The 25,097-nt window shown below is 52.1% G+C and overlaps 2 protein-coding genes and 1 long non-coding RNA gene across 3 annotated transcripts in view; 2 read left to right on the forward strand and 1 right to left on the reverse strand.

Annotated features, from left to right (window-relative positions):
* The window catches only part of BSPRY (B-box and SPRY domain containing), a 28,256-nt gene extending 17,264 nt beyond the window's left edge, over window positions 1-10,992 (forward strand). The window contains exon 6 of the mRNA XM_030535668.1: window positions 9,216-10,992. Coding sequence (XP_030391528.1) covers window positions 9,216-9,742 — 527 coding nt within the window. The 3' untranslated portion in view covers window positions 9,743-10,992. The remainder of the gene's footprint in view (window positions 1-9,215) is intronic.
* A 2,997-nt stretch (window positions 10,993-13,989) lies between these two features.
* HDHD3 (haloacid dehalogenase like hydrolase domain containing 3) lies at window positions 13,990-21,258 on the reverse strand. Its single transcript, XM_030535670.1, has 2 exons — window positions 21,192-21,258; window positions 13,990-15,014 (listed from the first exon to the last, which is right to left on the reverse strand). Exon 2 carries the CDS (start codon window positions 14,981-14,983, stop codon window positions 14,261-14,263), a length of 723 nt encoding a protein of 240 aa, XP_030391530.1. The 5' UTR covers window positions 14,984-15,014; window positions 21,192-21,258; the 3' UTR covers window positions 13,990-14,260.
* Window positions 20,673-24,931, forward strand: LOC115636053. Its single transcript, XR_003996774.1, has 3 exons — window positions 20,673-20,869; window positions 23,221-23,336; window positions 24,898-24,931. It is a non-coding gene; the product is annotated as an uncharacterized LOC115636053 (long non-coding RNA).
* The last annotated feature ends 166 nt before the right edge of the window (window positions 24,932-25,097 follow it).

The following is a 25,097-nucleotide window of genomic DNA, read 5'->3' on the forward strand; positions in this document are numbered from 1 at the left end:
GATGTGATAGCTGATGGATTCCTTCACCAAGTAGTTGCTGAACCAACAAGAGGGGATGCCATTTTAGATTTGGTTTTGGTGAGTAGTGAAGACCTCATAGAAGAAATGGTTGTAGGGGACAACCTTGGTTCAAGCGATCATGGGCTAATTCACTTTAAACTAAATGGAAGGATAAACAAAAATAGATCTGTGAGTAGGGTTTTTGATTTCAAAAGGGCTAATTTTAAAGAATTACGGAAATTAATTAGGGAAGTGGATTGGACTGAAGAATTTGGGTATCTAAAGGTGGAGGAAGCCTGGAATTATTTCAAGTCAAAGTTGCAGAAACTATCAGACGCCTGCATCCCAAGAAACGGGAAAAAATTCAGAGGCAAGAGTTGTAGACCAAGCTGGATGAGCAAGCATCTCAGTGAGGGAGCTAAGAAAAAGTAGAAAGCCTACAAGGAGTGGAAGATGGGAGTGATCAGCAAGGAAAGCTACCTTATTGAGGTCAGAACATGTAGGGATAAAGTGAGACAGGCTAAAAGCCATGTAGAGTTGGACCTTGCAAAGGGAATTAAAACCAATAGTAAAAGGTTCTATAGCCGTATAAATGAGAAGAGAACAAAGGAGGAAGAAGTGGGACTGCTACACACTGAGGATGGAATGGAGGTTAAGGATCATCTAGGCATGGCCAATATCTAAATAAATAATTTGCCTCAGTCTTTAATGAGGAGCTTAGGGATAATGGTAGGATGACAAATAGGAATGAGGCTATGGAGGTAGATATCACCACATCCGAGGTAGAAGCCAAACTCGAACAGCTTAATGGGACTAAATGGGGGGGCCCAGATAATCTTCATCCAAGAATATTAAAGGAACTGGCACATGAAATTGCAAGCCCATTAAGCAAGAATTTTTAATGAATCTGTAAACTCAGGGGTTGTACTGTATGACTGGAGAATTGCTAACATAGTTCCTATCTTTAAGAAAGGGAAAAAAGTTATCCGGGTAACTACAGGCCTGTTAGTTTGACATCTGCAGTATGCAGGGTCTTGGAAAAATTTTTGAAAGAGAAAGTAGTTAAGGACATTGAGGTCAGTGGTAATTGGGACAAAATACAACATGGTTTTACAAAAGGTAGCTTGTGCCAAACCAACCTGATCTCCTTCTTTGAGAAGGTAACAGATTTTTTTAGACAAAGGAAACGCAGTGGATCTAATTTACCTCGATTTCAGTAAGGCATTTGATACTGTTCCACATCAGGAATTATTAGCTAAATTGGAAAAGATGGGGATCGATATGAAAATTGAAAGGTGGATAAGGAACCAGTTAAAGGGGAGACTACAACTGGTCGTACTGAAAGGTGAACGATCAGACTGGAGGGAGGTTACTACTGGAGTTCCTCAGTGATCGGTTTTGGGACCAATCTTTTATTTAATCTTTTTATTACTGACCTTGGCCCAAAAAGTGGGACTGCGCTAATAAAGTTTGCAGATGACACAAAGCTGGGAAGTATTGCCAATACAGAAAAGGACCGGGATATCATACAGGAAGATCTGGGTGACATTGTAAACTGGAGTAATAGTAATAGGATGAAATTTAATAGTGAAAAGTGCAAGGTCATGCATTTAGGGATTAATAACAAGAACTATTGTTATAAGCTGTGGAGGCATCAGTTGGAAGTAATGGAGGAGGAGGAGAAGAAGGACCTCGGAGTATTGGTTGATTACAGGATGACTGAGCTACAGACAGACATGCATCTGACAAAGTGGGTGTTCACCCACGAAAGCTCATGCTTCAAAACGTCTGTTAGTCTATAAGGTGCCACAGGATTCTTTGCTGCTTTTACAGAGCCACACTAACACGGCTACCCCTCTGATACTTGAGCTACCAATGTAATATGGCCGTGAAAAAAGCTAATGTGGTCTTGGGATGCATCAGGCAAGGTATTTCCAGTAGAGATAAGGAGGTGTTAGTACCATTATACAAGGCACTGGTGAGACCTCATTTGGAATATTGTGTGCAGTTCTGGTCTCCCATGTTCAAGAAGGATGAATTCAAATTGGAACAGGTTCAGAGAAGGGCTACTAGGATGATCTGAGGAATGGAAAACCTGTCATATGAAAGGAGACTCGAAGAGCTCAGCTTGTCTAGTCTAACCAAAAGAAGGCTGAGGGGAGATACGATTGCTCTCTATAAATTTATCAGAGGAATAAATACCAGGGAGGGAGAGGAATTATTTAAGCTTAGTACCAATGTGGACACAAGAACAAATGGATATAAACTGACCATCAGTAAGTTTAGACTGGAAATTAGACGAAGGTTTCTAACCATCAGAGGAGTGAAGTTTTGGAACAGCCTTCCAAGGGGAATAGCGGGGGCAAAAGACATATCTGGCTTCAAGACTAAGCTTGATAAGTTTATGGAGGGGATGGTATGATGGGAGAGCCTAATTTTGGTAATTAATTGGTCTTTGACTACTGGTGGTAAATATGCTCAGTGGCTTGTGATGGGATGTTAGATGGGGTGGGATCTGAGTTACTACAGAGAATTCTTTCCTGGGTGTCTGGGTGGTGAGTCTTTCCCACATGCTCAGGGTTTAGCTCAGAGGTCAGCAACCTTTCAGAAGTGCTGCGCGAAGTCTTCATTTATTCTCTCAAATTTAAGGTTTTGCGTGCCAGGAATACATTTTAACATTTTTAGAAGGTCTCTTTCTATAAGTCTATAATATATAACTAAACTATTGTTGTATGTAAAGTAAATAAGGTTTTTAAAATGTTTAAGAAGCTTCATTTAAAATTAAATTAAAATGCAGAGGCCCCCAGATCGATGACCAGGACCCGGGCAGTGTGAGTGCCACTGAAAATCAGCTCGCATGCCGCCTTTGGCACACGTGCCATAGGTTGCCTACCCCTGGTTTAGCTGATCACCATATTTGGGGTTGGGAAGGAATTTCCTCCAGGGCAGATTGACAGAAGCCCTGGGGCGGGGTTCACCTTTCTCTGCAGCATGGGGCACGGGTCACTTGCTGGAAGATTCTCTGCACCTTGAAGTCTTTAAACCATGATTTGAGGACTTCAGTAACTCAGACATAGGTCAAGGGTTTGTTACAGGAGTGAGTGGGTGAGATTCTGTGGCCTGCGTTGTGCAGGAGTTCAGACTAGATGATCATAATGGTCCCTTCTGACCTTAATGTCTATGATTCTGTGACAGAGGACAGGACAAGAGACAATGGGTTCAAACTACAGCACAGCAGATTTAGACTAAATCTCAGGAAAAACGTCCTAGCTGTAAGAACAGTAGGACAGTGCCACAGATGCCTCGGGGGTGGGGGGGTGTGTGTGGAAGCTCCTTCACTGGAGGTTTTCAAAAGGAGGCCGGATAACCCTCTGCCTTGACTTGGATGGCTTAGTCACAACAAATTCTGCATCTAGGCAGGGGGATAGACGAGATCAGTGGTTCTCAACCAGGGCTCCAGGGCTACGAGCAGGTTTCAGGGGGTCTGCCAAGCTGGGCCCGTGTTACACTCGCCGGGTTCTAGGGTAGAAAGCTAAAGTCCCACCACATAAGGCTGAAGCCCAGGACCCTGAGTCCTGCCACCCGGGGCTGAAGCTGAAGCATAAGCAACTTAGCGTTGCCAGGCCCCCTGTGGTGTGGGGCCCCGGGCAGCTGCCCTGCTTGCTGCCCCTTAATGCTGGCCTGGCTTTTATATGCAGAAAAACAGTTGGTGTGACACAGCTGGCACATGGAGTTTTTATAGCATATTGGGGGGTGGAGGGGCTCAGAAAGAAAAAGGTTGAGAACCCCTGGACAAGCTGACCCTTGCGGTCCCTTCTAGCCCTGTGGTTCTATGATTCTATGTAGCGTAGATAGACTAAAGAGGCCTCACAAAGCATAGCTCATAGGTTCAGAGATTTTAAGGTTATGAGGACCATTAAATCATCTGGTTTGATCTGAAGAACACGGGCCACAGGATTCATCATGACAAGGGCTGCTCAGCATGGGGAGGTTTACCAGCACAATCATACCAGTATAATTACAGCAGTAGTTATACTGGTATAACCCCTGGTATAATTCTGGAATAAGATTGTCCACACAGGGAGTTATGTTATACCAGTATAAATAAATCCCCCTCCACAGACAAGCCCTAAAGCAGAGGCCCCAGCATGTGAGGCTGTGCTTGGATCCAGGTGTGCCTGCTGGGAGGGGCAGTCTCTGGGGGCTGCCCCTCTATATGAAAGGTGAGGGAGCCTGCATTCTGCTCCACTTTGTGTAAATGCAGTGCCAAAGTACGCAAGAGGATGTTATAAAGTGGAGGGTGATAAATTGTTCTGCTTATCCATTGAGGACAGAACAAGAAGCAATGGTCTTAAATTGCCGCACAGGAGGTTTAGGCTGGACATTAGGAAAAGCTTCCTGTCAGAGTGGTTAAGCACTGGGACAAATGGTCTAGGGAGGCTGTAAAATCTCTGTCATTGGAGGTGTTTAAGAACATGTTAGACAAATACCTGTCAGGAATGGACTAGTTATTATGTAGTCCTGCCTTTAGTGCAGGGGACTGGACTAGATGACTTCTTGAGGTCCCCTGCAGTCCTATGATTCTAGTTCATCTGCTGCTAAGTCACCCACCATTCCTAAGGGGGCTTGGAGATTACTCCTAGATTCATCAATTCCAAGGCTAGAAAGGACCATCAGTCTGACTTCCTCCATCGCACAGGCTGTAGACCTTCCCCACAATAATCTCGAGAGCAGATTGCTTAGAAGATAATCCAGTCTTGATTTAAAAATGGGCAGTGATGGAGAACCCACCACAACCTTGGTAAATTGTTCCAAGGCCTAATTACCCACTAGTAAAAATATACGGCTTAATTTTCCAATTTGTCTACCTTCAACTTCCAGCCATTGCTCCTGTTAGACCTTTGTCTGCTAGACTGAAGAGCTGTTCCTCACATAGGACTAATTTCCCCCCCACAGTCACCCCTTAATATAGACTGAGCTCCTTGAATCTGTCACTTTAAGGCAGGTTTTCTTACCCTTTCTGTTCCTGCCCCCTCTGAAACCATGGCAGCAGGCTCAGGTCATTAGACTGCCCTGCGCTGAGTACCAGATGCTGGCTTGTTTCCGGGTCTTACAAAAGTGATCCTGCCAGGTGCAGGACATCAGTGCAGCTGAGGGTGTTCAGGACCTGGCAGGATTAGGCCCAAGATGAGGTGATCATGTTATTCCCCTCCAGCCCAGCCCAGCATAGCATGTCTGTCTGGGAGGAGGAGACTCACCTGCTCCCAGCCTTGTCTTTATGATGATGTCTTAAGACACAAAGCAAGTGCAGTGGGGGAAGGGCAAGGAGAGTCCCCAGCAGATAGAGCCCCCTGCCTGGCAGGGAGCAGGACCAGGTGACTGAGCAGCGAGGCTGCAGCCCCAGCGCCGTACTAGAGGATTTGAAAAGCACACCGGCACGGACTTGGGCAGCCGCACAAACATCATCACCCCGGCACCCTCCAGATCTGCTGAGCCAGGTAGCCCAGCCCAGCCCAGTCCTGCATGTCTGCATGGGAGGAGGAGACTCACTGTATCCCAGTGCAGATCAGCTGAGCCAGGTATCCCGGTGCAGCCCAGCCCAGCCTTGCATGTCTGCATGGGAGGAGGAGACTCACTGTATCCCAGTGCAGATCAGCTGAGCCAGGTATCCCGGTGCAGCCCAGCCCAGCCCTGCATGTCTGCATGGGAGGAGGAGACTCACTGTATCCCAGTGCAGATCAGCTGAGCCAGGTATCCCGGTGCAGCCCAGCCCAGTCCTGCACATCTGCGTAACTCACTGTATCCCAGTACAGATCTGCTGAGCCAGGTATCCCAGCCCAACCCCGCCCAGCCCTACATGTCTGCATGGGAGAAGGAGACTCACTGTATCCCAGTGCAGATCAACTGAGGATGGGCTGCATGGAGGGAACATCCTGCACTGGAACTGGGAGGAGGGATATGGTGCCGGATACCCCAGGCAGGACAGGATCATCAGCAAGGGTGTCGGAGCCTTCCCAAAAGTGGAAAGGCTGGGGGCCCCTGCCCCTGAGGCCCCTCCCCTTCCCCTCATGGGCCTGCCCCCCCTTCCCCCAGAGACTCCACCCCCAGCCAAGCCAAAAGTAGAGCCTGTCCCCCCACATCCCAACCTGTGTGGGGTGGGGCTGATAGCAGCCCCCTTCCCATGTCCCTGCCCCCCAGGTCTCCCACCCAGCATGGGGTAGGGGGGAGACCAGGCTCACCACAGCTGCCTGCGCAGCTCTCCCCGACCCAGCTCTGGGCAGGCCTAGGGTTGCCAGGTGTCTGTTTTTTTACCAGAACACCCGGTCGAAAAAGGATCCTGGTGGCTCTTGTCAGCACTGCTGACTGGGCTGTTAAAAGTGTGATTGGCGGGGCTGGCCGGCTCCTGACCCGGCTCTGTGCAGCTCCCTGGAAGTGGTGACATATCCTTCAGCTCCTAGGTGGAGGGATGGCCATGGGGGCTGTGCTTGCTGTCCACACCCCAAGCTCCGGCTCTGCAGCTCCCATTGGCCGGGAACCATGGCCAATGGGAACTGTGGGGGCGGTGCCTGCAGGCAAAGGCAATGAGTGCACACTGCACAGAGCTGCCTGGCCATGGCTCTGCCTAGGAGTGGGAGGAACATGTCGCCACTTCCGGGAAGCCCCCCAAGTTAAATGCTGCCTGGAGCCTACACTCCAACTGCTTGCCCCAGCCCTGATACCCCTCCTGCATCCAAACTCCCTCATGGAGCCCACATCCCCTCTGACACCTCAATCTCCTGCCCCAGGCCTGAGCCCCCTCCTGCACCCAAACCCCTCTTTCCTGGCCCCACCGCAGAGCCTGCACCCGCAGCTGGAGCCCTCACCCTCTCCTGCACCCCAATCCCCTGAGGCAGCCTGGTGAAAATGAACGAGTGAGTGAGGGTGGGGGAGAGTCAGTGAAGGGGATGGGGCATAGAGTGAGTGAGGGCAGGGACTCGGCGAAGGGGTGGGGCAGGGCAGGGGGCAGGCCAAGGGTGCTCGGTCTTGTGCTATTAGAAATTTGGCAACCCTAGCGGGGCCTCAGAGCTGCAGCCCAGCCATAAGAGCCACGCGGGCAGCTGTGAAAGCTGCAGCAGATGATCCACCTGCCCACAGTGTGGGGACCCACCCACAGCAGCCCCTGACCTGTGTCTCTGCCCCCCCAGATGCCTAGCCTAGGGCAAGTGGAGGCTCTGCGCGGCTTCCACAACTGCCAGGCTCCATGCTGGCCTGGCTGGGGAGTGGGGCCTCAGGCGGCAGAGGAGGGGAAGGGGGCAGGGTCTGCCCTGGCCAGGCCCATCCACTTTCAAAAAGTGTGTGTGTGTGGAGGGGGCGGCGCTATGGCCTGAGTTCCCTGTAAGCTGCGTGGCCACACAGCAGCCTATTAAGCACTGTGCAGGGGCCCAGGGAACCTGCCCGGACAGGACCTGTTGGGGAGGGGAGCGGGTGCCTATCCGGCGGCCCCAGCCTGGGAGCTGCTGTGGGGAGAGAGGGCTGAGGGGGAAGTCCTCTGTCCCCACTGTAGTCCCAGGGCAGCCTGGACCCTAACCCCCTCATCCCTGGCCCCACTCCAGAGCCCACACCCCAACCCTCTGCCCCAGCCCTGAGCCCCTCCTTCCTGGCCCCACCCCAGAGCCCACACACCCAGCTGGAGCCCTCACCCCGCTGCACCAGAACTCTCTGCCCAAGCCCTGAGCCCCATCCCACACGCCGAACCCCTTGGCCCTACCCCCATCACATGCATTTTTGTATGTGCCCCAATATGAAGGAGGTGTGTCACACATCACCTCCATGTTGGAGCACATAAAATCCATTCTACACATGGGTGCGAAAAATTAGAGGGAACACTGGCTATGGCCCCCATAGCCCACCCAATTCCGGCACCACTGTTCATTAGCTGTGGTGAGAGGTTGAGAGAGCCCAGCCAGAAGGGACCCAGGATCCTCTGTCTCAGTCGAGGATTGCAGCAATGGGGGAGTCTACATGAAATGGGAATGGCTGGGCTACGAATGGGCTCCTGCACACTGGGAGTAGGGCCAAGCTCCCCCCTGTGCCCCTTGCCTCCCCATCCATCAGAGCTGAGTACTTGTCTGGTTTGCTAATCTTCCCACCACTGGGCCCAAATCAACCATTCATCCCCCAGTGCATTCTGGGCTGCCCTGAGCCAGGGCAGGGAACTGTTTGGGAGAGATGAGCTGTCTCCTGCGCCTACATCTGGATCTGCACCAAGTCGAACCCAGTGCTTCCAGAGCTGGATGGGGAAAGTGCATCCTCAGGGCCACATGCAACCCGTGCCTTCATCTTGGGGAGCCCAGTGGCCAGGAGCCTAGTCACAAGTGGGCTTGGGGGGAACCTCAGGTGTTGGACATGTTCTGCGCCATATTATACTTCTGGTTTGGAAGGGGAAGAAGCCTGCAGAGAGGCTGCCCTGGCACCAGCCCCAGCCGAGTCAGGAAGCCCACTTGAACAGTTGGATCTTCTATATCAGGTTGGAGGGGGTCAGATGGAAGCCAGACAGTAGCTGTGGATGGGAGGTGGCCTGCCTCCTCCCTGCTTGGAAACAGGTGTGGCCAAAGCTGCCAGCCCTGTGGCCGTGCTGCCCTGGTCCCCACCGGGTACTACCCTGAGACCAAGGCAGAGGTCTCATGCCTTGCCCTGTCCCTGCTCCATCCGCAATGTGCTGGGAGCCTGAGGCTTCCAGCTCACCAGCCACCCTCAGCACAGAGCCACTCCAACCTCTGGGCCAGCTTCTCCCTGCCCTGCTGTGTCCTGGCAGCAGGGTGGGCGAGCACTGCGGAGGAGAGATGGCTCATGATGGATGGGATGGAGGGAGCCAATCGGGACCTACTGCAGGCTACAGCTGGGAGAACTCCAGGAGCCAGTGCCCAGTGGGACTAGATGGGATACATCTAACTTGCGCAGGCAGAGTCCAGTCTGAGCTCAGCCCCTTCCCCAGCATGCAGGGAGCCCCCTCCCCCGGGAGCTGGCCTGCCGGCCCTGGAAGGTGGTGCTGCTGGGCGCCAGAGGAAGCCGCGTGGCCACTACAGGGCTACTGCCTAGGAAGGCCTATAAAAAGGGGAATGTGGACATGAGCCCAGCTCCCTCCCTGGCCCAGTGCTGCTGGGGGAGACAGGCTGATCCTGGCCGAGGTCCTGCTGCTCAGCCTGTACTGATTATTTGTTTGGCTTCCCTCACAGGTTTGGAAGAAGTTCACGTAGATGAGAAAACCATCAGCCCCTTGCTGGCCCTGTCCGAAGACAAGAAAACCTTGGCATTCAGCCCCAAGAAGACAAAGCCCTATCCAGACTGCCCAGAGCGCTTCGATCACTGGCCCAACGCTTTGGGCACTAAGGCCTTCCACAAAGGGACCCACGCCTGGAGGATCCGCGTGGACAAAAGCTGCGCATACAAATTGGGCATTTCTTATGGCTCCTTGCAGCGCAAAGGGGCTGGCAACGCAGCCCGGCTGGGCTACAACCCCTTCTCCTGGGTGTTCTCGCGCTATGACAAGGAGTTCCGATTCTCACACAACAGCCGTCATCAGGCGGTGGAGCTAGTCAAGTGCCCCGCGCAGGTAGGCGTGCTGGTCGACTTGGATGGGGGGGAAGTGCTGTTCTACGATCCTACTGTCTGTGTCATCCTCCACTCGCACCGTGAAGCCTTTACTGCACCCATCTACCCCGTGTTTGCCGTGGCTGACCAGAGCATCTCCCTCGTTCAGTGAACGAGGCCTGGCACAGGGGCAGCAGCTCACCCACCAGCTCTGTGCGGAAAAGGGGGAGCTTTCTGCAGAGACACACAATTTGGCACGCCACCTACAGGATCTTCAGTCACTCCAAGCAGCCAGGATGGGGCTGGCAGCCCGAATGCACTGACACCTATGTCCAGGGTCCCAGGGGGGCCACACTGAGACTGCTCAATCAGGGCAAACTGCAATGAATGAGGCAGACTATCCCCCAAGCTGGAGGTTATTTCTAATAATTAGATTCACCAATCCAGCAACAAAACAGCTTCTATAATATCTTCCTGGTTACTCAGAAGCCACAAACACGTCCAGCCCTTGGCTCCCACGCAGACAGCCCAGTCAAAGATAATGAGGATTACTGAAAATCTTATTCATCATATAAAAAGTTCTACTAAGCCCAAAAGTTCAGACACATTACCTGCCAAGTCAATGAACATTTCAGATCTTACCCAAATACACACTTACAGCCAATTCTTATTAACTAAACTAAGATTTTCTTAAAAAGAAAAGAGAGTATAGGTTAAAAGAGCATTATACATACAGATATAAATAAAATTCTTAGTTTCATAGTAGAGTTGAAATGATAAACTTTAGAGTTGCAAAGAGTTCTTTCAGAATTATTTCCATAGGTTATCATTAAGACTACGATTTAATCACGGGTATTTTTTTAATAAAAGTCACAGACAGGTCATGGGCCATAGCCCATGTTATTGTGACCTGTCCATGACTTTTACTAAAAATACTCCTAACTAAATCTTAGGTGCTGAGGGGTGGAGCGCTCCAGCAGACATTGCTGCTCACAGGCATGGGGGTAACTTAGGGGGGCAGCTGCGGAATTCACAGAGGTCCCAGAAAGTAATGGAAGCCGTGACTTCTGTGACCTCCATGAAAGACTTGCAGCCTTAGTAATAATACAGTGTCCAATATCAGGGTGAGCCAGACTGGAGCTGGAGACCTCAGTCCTGTGACTTAAATTTCCCCTGATGAAGCTTAAGCGGATCTGAGATAAAAGGATCAGGGCTCAAGAATGCTTGTTATAGATCCTGGCAGTCTCTTGACAGCAGGTATTCCTTGAGTGAACAATAATGGCTTTGAAGTAGAACCTCCTATTTCCTAAGCACCACTGGTGATTAGCTGCATCGATTAACATAAGGCAACTGCCCATCTCCCGCCATTTACAGGCAGTTTACTATATACCACACAGAAATAAAGACAATGATATTACTACAGTTACGGTTCATCTCAATGAATTAACAGAATACGGTGACAGACAGGACCCGTTTGGGTACATTGTCAACCTCTAACAATATATATGTAAACACACACACACACAATCATTATCTGCTATGATGTCTCTAAAGGTTGAATCTGGATTAATTACCCTCCTAGTGCTAAGCACCTCCTGGCTCAGTGTCACATACCTAAATAGGCTCAGGCTTCAGCCCAGGTGCCTGCTCTGAGCTTGTTTCGTAACAGCAGTAGCCCCCTAGAATTCTTTCTAGGCAATCTAGTTGCCCTACAGAATGGGCTCACTGGCCCATCTTGTCACGCAGTCGGCCTCTGGCTGTAGCCAAGCCCTGAAGCTTCAGAAGTGGAAATTGCCCATAATGCATCTGGCCAACTGCACAACACTGCACTTAGAGGGGGAAAATCCATCCTTCCTGACCCTTGCAAGAAATCATCTTGTGCCTTGAACCATGAGAGCTGATGACCCCGAGCTTAGCCTGCAAAACTGCAACCGTTTATTGGTCACAGAATTATGCAGTTCTTTAACACTCCAGGATTTGCCATCTTGTCCTGCTGTCTGAACTGCATCAAATTTTGTTTTGGTCTAATCCTTTTGACAACGCTCCATTGACAGTGTTGTCAGTTGGTGGCTGTGTGTGTATCCTCTCAGCGTGCTGCACCAGATCTGGCCAGGTAGCTGATACAGCAGACCTTGAGTAAAGTGCCCAAGACCACCACAGACTTGGTTCAGTGGCAAAGGCTCTCGGCCAGGTTTATTGTTAATGAAGCACGGTCCTAGTGGCTGGTAGACTCTTTGAGGACACACACGTATGCCTATTGTAATGGACTCAGCTCAGTGAGTGGTGGGACCATCCACTCCCCCAAGGCCGGATAAAACAGTGCTCCTGCACCCCCTCTTTTATACACTGACACAAACACGTTACATATTGCCCCCCTGATGTGGTTAGCCACCACCCTTTACCTTGTACCTGTTGGTTCAAACAAAACATTTTCTTCTGTCAGCTTAAGCCTGCCCTTCAGGCCTTGTTTCACTTGGGGTTGGTGTGTTCCTGTTTCATCTCCCAGCATTGTGTTTACATCTGGAATGTGTGTATAGCAATACCCTGTGCCTAGCACTTCTTGGGCGTGCCTGTGTGTTTTGCCAAGGTCGTGTATCAGACAGGGAACCTGCGAACAGGCAACTGCTGTGTAACAGGGCCTGCCTTTTACTCATAGCCTGACGCTTGCTAACTTTGCTTTATAGCAGCAGGGCTTGACTTTTGCTCACTTTAGTTCAGGCCTTAGGCTTTGTATCAGGCTCCATGCTTTGGGCTCTCTCTTTCTACTACATACAGCAATTAGCTCTACCGAGAGCCGAAGCCTCATATACAGTGTGACTGCTGCAGCCAATGTGGCCTTAGGGCTCCAGGAACAGCTGTCTACTTGGGAGGCTAGTTATGCCAGACAGAAAAGAGGTGCCCTACACTGAAGCCTCAATTTCCGCCACTAGCCTGGAGGGAGGAACTCAACACTGGCATATGCAATCTGCTCAGCCTTGATGGGGACGTGCAGTGGTTACAGCCCTAGCCGGAAATGTGGGCAAGTCATGTGTTTCTGACTGTGCGACACACTGGGATGAGTCCAGTAATAGCTATGCCTCAGTTTCCCCTCTGTACGTGGGGTTGCTATGCCAGACCTCAGAGGGGAGTGGCAATGCTAAATTCATGGCTGCACGAGAGGTGCACAGAGTCTACCAAGCTGAGCGCCATAGAAAAGCCTGTTGATAATACTATGTACAATCTGGTTCATTTGTTGGGGTGGGTTCAGGTTAGAAGTAGGGACCCTGGCCTGGGCTGGTTTCTCCCCTTTTTAAACATAAGTATCTTGATTTTTAACCCCCTGAATGTTGTATACTCTGGGCTCGTCTAGACGACCACTTAGTTTGCAGCAAGCCGGGATGTGCGTTTAGTTTGCCAGGCACTGAAGTGCACTTTGATCTGCTCCTGTGTCAAAGTGGATCAGCAACAGGGTCACCATGGCCAGTTACTGCGTGGCAGGGTAGTGCAGGGTAAACTGCTGCACACTAGCTGTCTAGACAAGCTCTTGAGCTGCTTTTCACAGCACCTGCTGGGGCATTGCCACACAGCTGCAAGTCCAGGCACTGGGAGCAGTGCAGCAATCACTGTGCAGCATTGGCAAAAGCATCCGCTGAGGTTTGGGCAGCGAAAGGGCCATTGGGTAGTTTCTCTTGCCAGCCAAGCTCCCATCAGCCTCTGGGAAGCAGCAAGTGCCCTAGTGCTGGGCTGCTCTGGTTTCCAATGCTCCCCTCTACGCTGCCCACTAGTGGGTTCTGCTAAAATCCTGACTTGGAGCAGAGCTGTCAGCATCCCCAGGCCCAGTCTTTGCAGAATAGAAAGGGGGGGAATCCCATGGGATCCTCTGCCAGCATCAGAGCACAGGCACTAACTGCCCCTAGTGATGTGCCAGCTTCTACAAGAGCAGACCCTGGCAGAGGTCCCATGCAGAGAGCCTGTGGTGAGAGGCTGCAGGGGTGGGCAATGGTTGCCTGACAGGCCAGAGTAAGAGCAACCCAAGAAAGGGGTGGTGTTGTCCGGGTAAGGGGATCCACTGAAGTCAGCACACCACCCCTGTTCCTCGCTGGCAGAACCACGCAGGGCGCTAGGCCAGGCCAGTTGTACCAGTGCGGGGAACGAACCTGGCCCAGAGACGGGATTTCTGCTTCTGGCTTTCTCTGTTCATTCAAGTGTGCAAGAAATGCCATCTTTCCTTGCACTAGGAGGGGTTAACGCTTGGGCTCAGAGCTGCAATGGACAGGACACTAGGGGACGCTCTGGAGATGCAAGTTCTGGTTTCCATTCTGACGTGCTGGGTGACCTTAGCCCTCATCCCTCGGTTTCCCCCGGTAGAATGACGATAATGGCACTAATCCCCCCCATTAGGTGCTTTGAGAGCTATGGAAGAAAGAGGAAGAGAAATGCTGAGTATCTGTAGCCGTTTATTGTACTGGATGACTAATGTGCTGTTGTGGATGGTGCTAGCAAGTACTTCTCACTGAGTTCAGAGGGGTTTGCTTTTGCCCTCTGTATAGCAGGACGTGCAGATACTCTTTAGAACCTGATTCACCTGGTGGAGAACCAATCCCCTCCTGCCCCTCCCCCCACAGCACAACTGATCCCTCTTTCTAGCGATGAGGTGTAAGGAATCTGTTTTGTTCCTGGTGATCTCTGAGGAGAGGCAAGGGATTCCCCGTTAACCCTTCTCGATAACAGACAGCAAGTGGGTAAGTGAAGGCAGGACGTGCTGCTTTGGTACCTCTAGCTCCCAATTGTTTGCAGGCCCAGCCCTCCTGAGCAGGAAGCTGTGCATGCCCACACCTCTGGCTGCCCTATAATCCCTCACATAATTGTCCCCCACGTGAGCCGCCTGATGTGGGGCTACCCCAGAAATGTGCAGCGCCTTCTGAAAGATCTGCTGGTCTGGTTTGGCAAAGCCAGCCTCCTCTGAGGTCAAGACAAATTCAAAATGGTGCCTGAGGTTGCAGTGAGACAGAATCTTCTCGAGCCTCTTGTCAAAGTTGGAGATTACGGCCATACGGATGCCCAGCTGGTGGCACTGCCTCAGAGTCTCCCTGGCGCCTGGTAACAACTCCCAGTTCTGTGCACTGCAGAACTCTTGATAGAGACTTTCTGCAATGGTGGTGAGGAGCCTGTCTTCATGGACACCAGCGAGTATGAAGGTCTGTTTGACAACATCCGTCCACCACTGCTTGGAGCTTAGCCCCTGGTTCAGGCCGTAGTTGGGGAAGTGCTTGCTCTGGGCTTTGTATGCCTGATGGAAAGATTTATTGAGTGCCTCGGGCTGTACATGAACTTCGTGAACTCGGGCTGCAGCAGAGTAATTCTCTCCTACTGGGTGCCGGAGCTGGAGCAGTGTGTCCTTCACGTCCCACGTCAAGAGCCGGAGCCGAAGCATTGCTTCGCTGAGGCTGAGGAGCGAGGAGAACCTAGAACACCAAATAAAAGGATGAGGATCAGACAAGCCGTAGACCCAACCCTCTTATAGGTCCAATGCCAACAGAACAATTCGCGTGGGGCAGCGAGTGACTCAAGTGATTCATACTGGCACTGGAGCTTTTCAGCCTGGGCTAGCCTCACAGCACCCGTGGCTCATGGGTTCAGATTCCTCCCGGGCCTGCAGTGAATGAAAATGGTTTCTATCTGATGGCTGTTCTGTAGCTTCTTTGAAGTGAATTGCTGGGTCTCAGGCAGTTCCTGCCAGATGTGTATTCATGTCACAAACCTACCATTAGCACTGACTGGCCCTCTGCTCAGAGGCTCAGCCCTAGGTGCACGGGGACTGAACTCTCCTCTCAGCCACAGAAGTGGTCCTTGCCGGTTTCAGTAGAGGCACGATGGCAGAGCAGAGCAGGAAAGCTTGCCCTCATAGCTGCTGTGCTGTGGATACAGCGAGACCCTCACTGCCACTGCAGTGAAGTCAGTACCAGCACTAGTACTTCAGTCACTCAAAACCTGGATGAACACAGAGGCCATGGCTACACTTACAGTTCTGCAGCGCTGGGAGTTACAGCTGTGTTCATACAGCTGTGTAGGGCCAGAGCTGCAGTGTGGCCACACTGACAGCTACCAGTGCTGCAGTGTGGCCACATTTGCAGCATTTGCAGCGCTGTTGGGAGTGGTGCATTGTGGGCAGCTATCCCAGTGTTCAAGTGGCTGCAACGTGCTTTTCAAAAGAGGGGGGTGGGGTGGAATGTGACAGGGAGCGTGGGGGAGACAGAGAGAGAGGATTTTTGGAGCTGACACTGTTCTCAGCTCCCTGCCTTGCAAGTTCTAAGGACTGGAAGACACACAGTGCCTACCTTCAATCATTTTAAAAGTTCTGACCCCTTCCCCCACCCCTCTCTCATTCACTAAATGCAAATTATGCACTCCTAAATAGCCGTCAGACCAGATAAGCATCTGCTCAACACGGACTTCCCCCTCCCCCTCTGCCGTGTGAGCGTGCTGTTTCTCTCTTCAAGCAAACAGCTGTGAACATTCCAAAGTAATTCCCCTGCCTGCCTCCTCTCGCTCAGCAAACAGGAGCTGTGTTTGTTTTTTATATAAGCAGTTTGGCTGAACTCCGAGCTCCCCCTTTCTTCCGGTTTATTGTGGACAGGAATTCTGGGATACCTCCTTATACCCCGGAGGTCAATAAAAGCGCTGGTGGGGTCCACACTTGCTGACCAGCGCTGGATCACCAGCGCTGGAATCGCTACACCCGAGGCTTGACTGGGTGTACAGCCAGCGCTGCAACCAGGGAGTTGCAGCGCTGGCCGTGCTTTGCAAGTATGGCCACATCATAAGTTGCAGCGCTGTAACCCCCTCACCAGCGCTGCAACTGTCTAGTGTAGCCATGGCCAGAGTCACCCGTCATGTCTAAAATGATTTACTTCATGACATTATCATGTTAAGATACAGTTTTTCAGTGAAGACCCTGTAGATCCTAGAATGCAGGACTTTGCATCTCTTTGTTTCCAGGAGAAACTCAAACTGCCGATCTTGTATCATTTGTATTTGACTTTAATTTGTATTTCTTAACATGAAATGACAAAGCTGACCAGTATCCACAGACACTGGGTAGGGAAATTAATGCAAGAGAAATAATTGGGTAACAAGATAACCTATTTAAGACTACTAGACTCCTGTAATGAATTAGAACTCTCCTGCTCTTAAATAGGTTACAATTCAGTTTTACACCTGGGGGAATTCTGCGCCAAAAAAATTGAAAATTCTTCACAAAAAATAAAAAATTCTGCATACAATATTTTAAAATTCTGCATATAATCTGCAATATAATCATGCCACTTTCAATTATTTTGGTAATTTATTTAACTATAATACAATAGATGGAGAATGGGAGAGGCCAGCATTGGAGAAAATCCCCAACCCCCCTCTGTCTAATAGTAATATAGCTAGTTAATAGTCAACAAATATATGCAGCCCTATGCTCAGTGTTACATCATAGGCAACTGAAGAGCAAGTGAGGGCTGGGGAGTCAAAGTCACAATTTATATTGGCTATTGAGCATCTACTGAGCCTCTCCAGAAAGGTCAGTAGCAAACAGTTCATGGAGCACATTGTGATAGGAAAATTTTTCAGTCCAAAAATTTAGACCAGTTCTAATCCCTGAAGCACCATAAACATTTATAAGCCATACTGTCCTTTAAAGCACTCTGACAATGTAAAGGAGCCATACAACTTTTACACCTGTTTTATATTCTTGGGAAAATTCACTGAGCAGGCAGGCTGCTACATTCTGCTCTGCCTGAGGGGACAGAGCCTGCCCCATGCCTCCCCTTGCAGAAACACCTTGAAGCCCTGGTGTTCCATGTTGGGTGGGCTGCAATAGTCTCTCGCACGCACGTCCAGCCCCTCCATGGCGGCTCCAGTTGCCCAAACCAAGGTGCCTGTGCTGCTGGGGAGGGGCAGGTGACCAGTATTGCAGCTTTCCTTTGCTTCGCCATCAGAAGTCGTTTTTCCATGGGGAAACAAAGAAATCTGTGGGGGATGTGAATTCTGCATGTGCACAGTAGCACAGAATTCCCCCAGAAGCAAAGTTTGTAATTTTGCAGTATAACAGAATGATATCATAAAACAATCGGTTTCTCTATAACTACATGAACTTTTGTGCAATTAGCCTGTTTGTGAGGTGGCAGGATTATTCAGCACCAAAATAATACTCTGGAAGAAACAGCCAGACCAGTTTAGCAGGAAACTGAAATCAGAGTTAGTGGCTAGGAATTCTCTCAACATCAGACAAAATGCACACCCACACAGCAGCTGTCCTGGCGAGTCTTGCAGTTTCTGCACTGAAGCCTGACTACAATTTAAGGGCAGAGTAACACACACTTGGGATAAGGATCCATTTCCTTCTGCTGTATTAAGTGATCAGTCTCAGGCCTGCTCTACACTTGGGGGGGGGGGTCGACCTAAGATATGGCGACTTCAGCTACGTGAATAGCGTAGCTAAAGTCGGCGTATCTTAAGTCAACTTACCTGGCTGTGAGGACAGCAGCAAGTCGACTGCTGCCGCTCCCCCATCAACTCCGCTTCTGCTTCTCGCGAACTGGAGTTCCGGAGTCAACGGGGAGCATGATCGGGGATCGATTTTATCACGTCTACCCTAGATGCAATAAATCAATCCCCGACAGATTGATCACTACCTGCCAATCCGGAGGGTAGTGAAGACCTGCCCTCAGAGGAGGAGACTGCACTGACAACTCTGATGAAGTCCTCTTGGCATGAGGCAGGTATATGCAAAGACAGCAGCAGTGGGAGTTCAGTTCTGGTCTCTCTGCTGAGGCTAGTTCCTAAGGACTGTGTCCAGAGGGGCTGGAACAATTTGTACAGTGGAGGAGCTGAGAGTCATTGAACCAAACTGGAAACCCTGTATGTGATGGAAACCACTTCAAGCCAGGGGGTGCTGCAGCAGCCCCCACACCTCTAGTTCCAGCACCTATGGCTGTGTCATAAAAACAGCCATACAGGGTCAGACCAAGGTCCACCTAGCCCACTATCCTGTCTTCCGACAGTGGCCAATTCCAGCTGCTTCAGAGGGAAAGAACAGAACAGGGAATCATCAAGTGATCCATCCCTGTTGCTCATTCCCAGTTTCTGGCAAACAGAGGCTAGGGACGCCATTGATGGACCTATCCTCCATGAATTTATCTTGCTCTTTTTTTTAACCTTGTTATAGTCATAGCCTTCATAACATCCCCTGGCAAGGAGTTCCACAGGTTGACTGTCCATTGTATGAAGAAATACTGCCTTTTGTTTGTTTTAATCTTGCTGCCTATTAATATCATTTGGTGACTCCTAGTTCTTGTGTTATGAGAAGGAGTAAATAACACTTCCTTATTTACTTTCTCCACCCCAGTCATGATTTTATAGACCTCTATCATACCCCCCCCTTAATCGCCTCTTTTCCAAGCTGAAAAGTCCCAGTTTTATAAATCTCTCCTCATAAGGAAGCTGTTCCATGCCCTTAATATATTTTATTGCCCTTTTTTGAACCCTTTCCAATTCCAATATATCTTTTTTGAGATGGGGCGGCCACATCTGCACACAGCATTCAAGATGTGGGTGTATCATGGATTTATATAGAGGCAATATGATATTTTCTGTCTTATTATTTGTTCCTTTCTTAATGATCTCCACCATTCTGTTTGCTTTTTTGCCTGCCGCTGCACATTGAGTGGATGTTTTTGGAGAACTATCCACAATGACTCCACACTCTCTTTCTTGAGTGGTAACAGCTAATTTAGACCCCATCATTTTATATGTAGAGTTGGGATTATGTTTTCCAATGTGCATGTATCAACACTGACTTTCATCTGCCATTTTGTTGTCCAGTCACCCAGTTTTGTGAGATCCTTGGGTTCTTTATGAATACTTAAGCCCCTTTGTTTTCAGTTTAAACTGATATTTACCAAAAAATTCCTGGGTTCTATAAAAATATTATTCTTTTTTTTTTCTGATATTCACCCTACTTTTGTAACATTCAAATATATAAAAATACCTTGTTTTATTCGGAAAATACAATATATTGCATGAGATATATGTATTATGATCATACATTAGTCTGTATATGCAAAGCTGCCTGTTGAAGGAAGGCTATGTATTAGTCTAGAGATACGCACAATAAACCAACAGGCAGGCATGCAAACTCTGAAGTGCATGTGCATCTGATCATAGATGAATCTCACACCAACCATATACAGATTTCAAAGCTGTTAGCAGATAATGGTTTAAAGATTTGACACACTGAAATGGGAAGAAAACAAAAATCTGCATCAAAATAAGTTTCAGAACCCAAGGCAGTATTTGAAAGTTAAAAAACCAGGAGAAAAGAATGAAGTTGAGTGTATGCGCTGCAAATGGTGTGGCCCAATTATTAAATGTAACTATTTATGGGCTAATAGTTCTAAGTCTGCAGCACTAACTGTTCATTCAAATGAAAAGTTTTATTTGGGGATTAGATGCCTTGTTTTCTTAAACTCAGAGGTGGCCTGTTTTGGTTTCTGTTTTAGTTCTGCAACAAACCACACTGATGAAGGGAATTCAAAGCATTAAATACTCCCCCCGCCCCATTTCCGTCCACAAAAATAAACCTTGGTATTTATCCAGAACAATTATATTTTTGCACTGATTTTTTGCACGGTTTTTGCTGTTGTGGTTATAAACAGGGCCGGCAAGAGGGGCAATTTGCCCCAGGCCCCGCAGGAGCCCCCACGAGTTTTTCGGGGCCCCCTGGAGCGGGGTTCTTCACTCGCTCCAGGGGGGCCGGAAAACTCTTGCGGGGCCGGGCCCTGGAGCTTCTTCCGCTCCCGGTCTTTGCCGGCGGGGGGTCCTTCCGCATTACCGCCGAAGCGGGACCTGCAGCTGAAGTGCAACCCAATCTTCGGCGGTAATTCGGGGGGGGGGGGCTCCGTTCCGGGCCCCACTGCCGAAGTGCCCCGAAGACCCGCGGCGGGGCCCCCCCTCGCCAAACAGGGCCAGCTCTGGACATTTCGCCGCGCAGGGGGCGCCCTGCCGCTTGCCGGTCCGATGCTCCACGGAGCCGCGGGACCAGCGGACCCTCGGCAGGCACGGCTGCGGGAGGTCCAGCGGAGCCGCCTGCCGCCCGCGGCCCCGGCATCCTCCGGGCGGCCCTGGCTGTACAGAGCGATACGTTCCCGGGGAAAGGCAGGACGAGCTGCAGAGGCAGGGCCCTGCGCGTAGGGAGCCCGGACGTGCGAGCCAGCCGGGGGAGCTGCCCGAGTCTCGCAGCCCGAGGGCACCAAGCAGCCACCGGGGGCAGGTCGGGCTCGCTCCGCTCCTGACCGGGTTTAGCTCTGACCAGGCGCCACTGCCCGTTACCAGCGTGGCCCCCGGCCCGTTTCCACGGACCGGCGCGTTCCGGTTTAAGCAAAGGGACGAGAATTCCCCCCTTTGTAAAACTCCGCTGGTGCCCGGGCCTAGGCAGCGGGAAAGGCCCGGCCCGGCCCGGGGGCTCCGGGCTGCCGTGAGCTCAGAGCCGGGCCGGGGAGCAGCGCCCTGCGGGGAGCGGGCTGGGCCTGGGCAGGGCGGGAGCCTCCTGCCCGGATCGCTCCGGAGGAGTCGCCGGCCCATCCGCGACCTACCGTGCGGTGCCGAGCTGAGCCTCGCCGGGAGCGGCACCAGCTCGGGCCGCGGCAGCTCCGTGCCCCAGCCCGCCCCACCCCCACCGGCCATGGCGTGCAGCCCCCCCCCGACCCCGCCTGCTCCATGGTACAGCCCCCCGACCCCTCATCGGCCATGGGGTGCAGCCCCCCCCGACCCCGCCTGCTCCATGGTACAGCCCCCCGACCCCTCATCGGCCGTGGGGTGCAGCCCCCCCGACCCCGCCTGCTCCATGGTACAGCCCCCCGACCCCCCACTGGCCATGGAATGCAGCGTCCCGCCCCCACCTGCTGGGAGTACAGCCCACCGAACCCCCCACCGGCCATGGGGTGCAGCCCCCCCCGACCCCGCCTGCTCTATGGTACAGCCCCCCGACCCCTCATCGGCCATGGGGTGCAGCCCCCCCGAACCCCCACTGGCCATGGAATACAGCGCCCCGCCCCCACCTGCTGGGGGTACAGCCCACCGAACCCCCCACCGGCCATGGGGTACCTCCCTCCGACCCCTGCAGAGTACAGCCCCCAGACTCCCCACCGGCCATGGGGTACCTCCCCCCTGACCCCTGCAGAGTACAGCCCCCCAACCTCCCCCCGACCCCTGCAGAGTACAGCCCCCCGACTCCCCATCGGCCATGGGATACCTCTGCCCCGACCCCCCACCAGCCATGGGGTATCTCCCCCCCCGACCCCTGCAGAGTACAGCCCCCAGACTCCCCACCGGCCATGGGGTACCTCCCTCCGACCCCTGCAGAGTACAGCCCCCAGACTCCCCACCAGCCATGGGGTATCTCCCCCCCTCGACCCCTGCAGAGTACAGCCCCCAGACTCCCCACCGGCCATGGGGTACCTCCCTCCAACCCCTGCAGAGTACAGCCCCCAGACTCCCCACCGGCCATGGGGTACCTCCCCCCCGACCCCCCACCGGCCATGGGGTATCTGTCCCCCGACCCCTGCAGAGTACAGCCCACCCAACCACCGGCCGTGGGATACCTCCCCCCCGACCCCTGCAGAGTACAGCCCCCCGACTCCCCACCGGCCATGGGATACCTCCCCCTCCGACCCCTGCAGAGTACAGCCCCCCAACCCCCCACCGGCCATGGGGTACCTCCCCCCCGACCCCTGCAGAGTACAGCCCCCCAACCCCCCACCGGCCATGGGGTACCTCCCCCCTGACCCCTGCAGAGTACAGCCCCCCAACCTAACCCCAACCCCTGCAGAGTACAGCCCCCCGACTCCCCACCGGCCATGGGGTACCTCCCCCCCGACCCCTGCAGAGTACAGCCCCCCGACTCCCCACCGGCCATGGGATACCTCCCCCCGACCCCTGCAGAGTACAGCCCCCCGACTCCCCACCGGCCATGGGATACCTCCCCCCCGACCCCTGCAGAGTACAGCCCCCTAACCCCCCACCGGCCATGGGGTACCTCCCCCCTGACCCCTGTAGGGTACAGTCCCCGACCCCCCATCGGCCATGGGGTGCAGCCCCCTGCCCCCACCTGCTGTGGGTACAGCCCGACTCCCCACCGGCCATGGGGTACCTCCCCCCTGACCCCTGCAGAGTACAGCCCCCCAACCTCCCCCCGACCCCTGCAGAGTACAGCCCCCTGACTCTCCACCAGCCATGGGGTACCTCCCCCCGACCCCTGCAGAGTACAGCCCCCCGACTCCCCACCGGCCATGGGATACCTCCCCCCCGACCCCTGCAGAGTACAGCCCCCTAACCCCCCACCGGCCATGGGGTACCTCCCCCCTGACCCCTGTAGGGTACAGTCCCCGACCCCCCATCGGCCATGGGGTGCAGCCCCCTGCCCCCACCTGCTGTGGGTACAGCCCCACCGACTCCCCACCGGCCATGGGGTACCTCCCCCCTGACCCCTGTGGGGTACAGCCCACCCCCAGATCCCCCAACCGGCTATGGGCTACAGCCCCCCTCATCTCCCACCAGCTGTGGGGTACAACCCCATGGATTGATAATCACTTACGCAGCCGATGGGTCTAACTCTTTTTTAAGGCAAAACACTCAGCAAGCCGTGGGTGATCTGTGGAGGGAGATGCTCATCCGGACCATCTCATCAGTCAACTCCAGCACCAGACAATACAGCTTTAACCTCCCTTTGTTACACAAAGGTACCTGTCATTTATCTGCTCTGGCAGCCATGGATTAGTCTCCCATTGCCAGGTTAGCTCTCCTCCGGCCACCACAGCTGTAGCAGTTCAAACCAGTCTCTTCCAGCTTTTTAGTGACTTTTATTTTTCTCACAGCCATGGTTATTCCACAGTGTTGTATATACCATCGCGCCCCCCCCCCCGGTTCTTCTGTTAAACGTGATCGGAACAGACCCCCTAAAATTCACAGCAGGATTCTGAGAGGCCTAAATATGACATCATCCCATAGACCATGGGGTAGAGCTCTCACCCCCTCACAAGCTGTGGGGCATTGGGCAGATTGGCCTGCAGCAGCAAAAGCAGCAGACTACCATAATCCCTTAGAAAGTGTAATCCTCTGAGGGTACGTCTACACTACGGGATTATTCCGATTTTACATAAACCAGTTTTATAAAACAGATTGTATAAAATCGAGTGCACGTGGCCCCACTAAGCACATTAATTAAGTGGTGTGTGTCCATGGTCCGAGGCTAGCATCGATTTCCGGAGCGTTGCACTGTGGGTAGCTATTCCGTAGCTATCCCATAGTTCCCGCAGTCTCCCCCGCCCCTTAGAATTCTGGGTTGCGAGCCCAGTGGCTGATGGGGCAAAAATCATTGTTGCAAGTGGTTCTGGGTAAATGTCGTCAGTCATTCCTTCCTCCGGGAAAGCAAAGGCAGACAATCATTTCGCGCCCTTTTTCCCTGGATTGCCCTGGCAGACGCCATAGCATGGCAACCATGGAGCCCGTTCAGCTTTTTTTTTTTTTTTTTTTACAGTCACCGTATGTGTACTGGATGCCACAGACAGAGGCGATACTCCAGGGCTACACAGCAGCATTCATTTGCGTTTGTATGATAGCAGAGATGGTTACCAGTTGTTCTATACCATCAGCTGCTGGTGTAAATTGGCAATGAGATGATGGTTATCTGTCTTTCTGTACTGTCTACTGCTATCACAGGTGCCCCTGGCTGAGATCAGCCGGGGGTGCAAAGGCAAAACTGGGAATGACTCCCTGAGTCAATTCCTCCTTTATGGTTTCTAAAAATAGAGTCAGTCCTGCCTAGAATTTGGGGCAAATGTACTAGAGAATCAGTGTATCAGAGAGCACAGCTGCTCTGTGTCAGATCCTGTAGAAATGATGAGCTACATTCCATTTTAGGGGGTGCCCCTGCAACAACCCCACCCGTTGCTTCCCTCCTCCCCCAACCTTCCTGGGCTACCGTAGCAGTGTCCCCCCCATTTGTGTCATGAAGTTATAAGGAATGCAGGAATAAGAAACAGTGACTTGTTAGTGAGATAAAATGAGGGGGAGGCAGCCTCCTGGTGCTATGACAGTCCAGGCAGGACATTAAGCGGTGCAGAGGAGAGGAGCCCAGCATCCCGCTGCTATGATAGTCCAGGCAGTACAGAATCTTTTCTTTACACAGGAAAGGGAGGGGGCTGATGGAGCTCAGCCCCCAGTTGCTATGATGAGGACGGTTACCAGCTGTTCTGTCCCATCTACTGGGAATGACCAGGAATCATTTCTATTTTTACCCAGGCACCCCCAGCTGACCTCACCTGAGGCCAGCCAGGAGCACTCACAGGCTGATGATGATGATGACAGATATCAATCATATTGTACCATCTGCCACCAGGGAGGGGAGAGAAGCGGATACTGAACTTTACTGCTGCAGCATCGCATCTACCAGCAGCATTCAGTAGACATAGGGTGACACTGAAAGAAGTCAAGAAACGATT

This window comes from Gopherus evgoodei, chromosome 16, assembly GCF_007399415.2.
Source record: "Gopherus evgoodei ecotype Sinaloan lineage chromosome 16, rGopEvg1_v1.p, whole genome shotgun sequence".
Taxonomy (NCBI): domain Eukaryota; kingdom Metazoa; phylum Chordata; order Testudines; family Testudinidae; genus Gopherus; species Gopherus evgoodei.

What these genes read in the sequence shown, in the direction of transcription:
- HDHD3 (XM_030535670.1), bottom strand. Translation starts at nt 14,983, where the DNA reads ATGCTTCGGCTCCGGCTCTTGACGTGGGACGTGAAGGACACACTGCTC.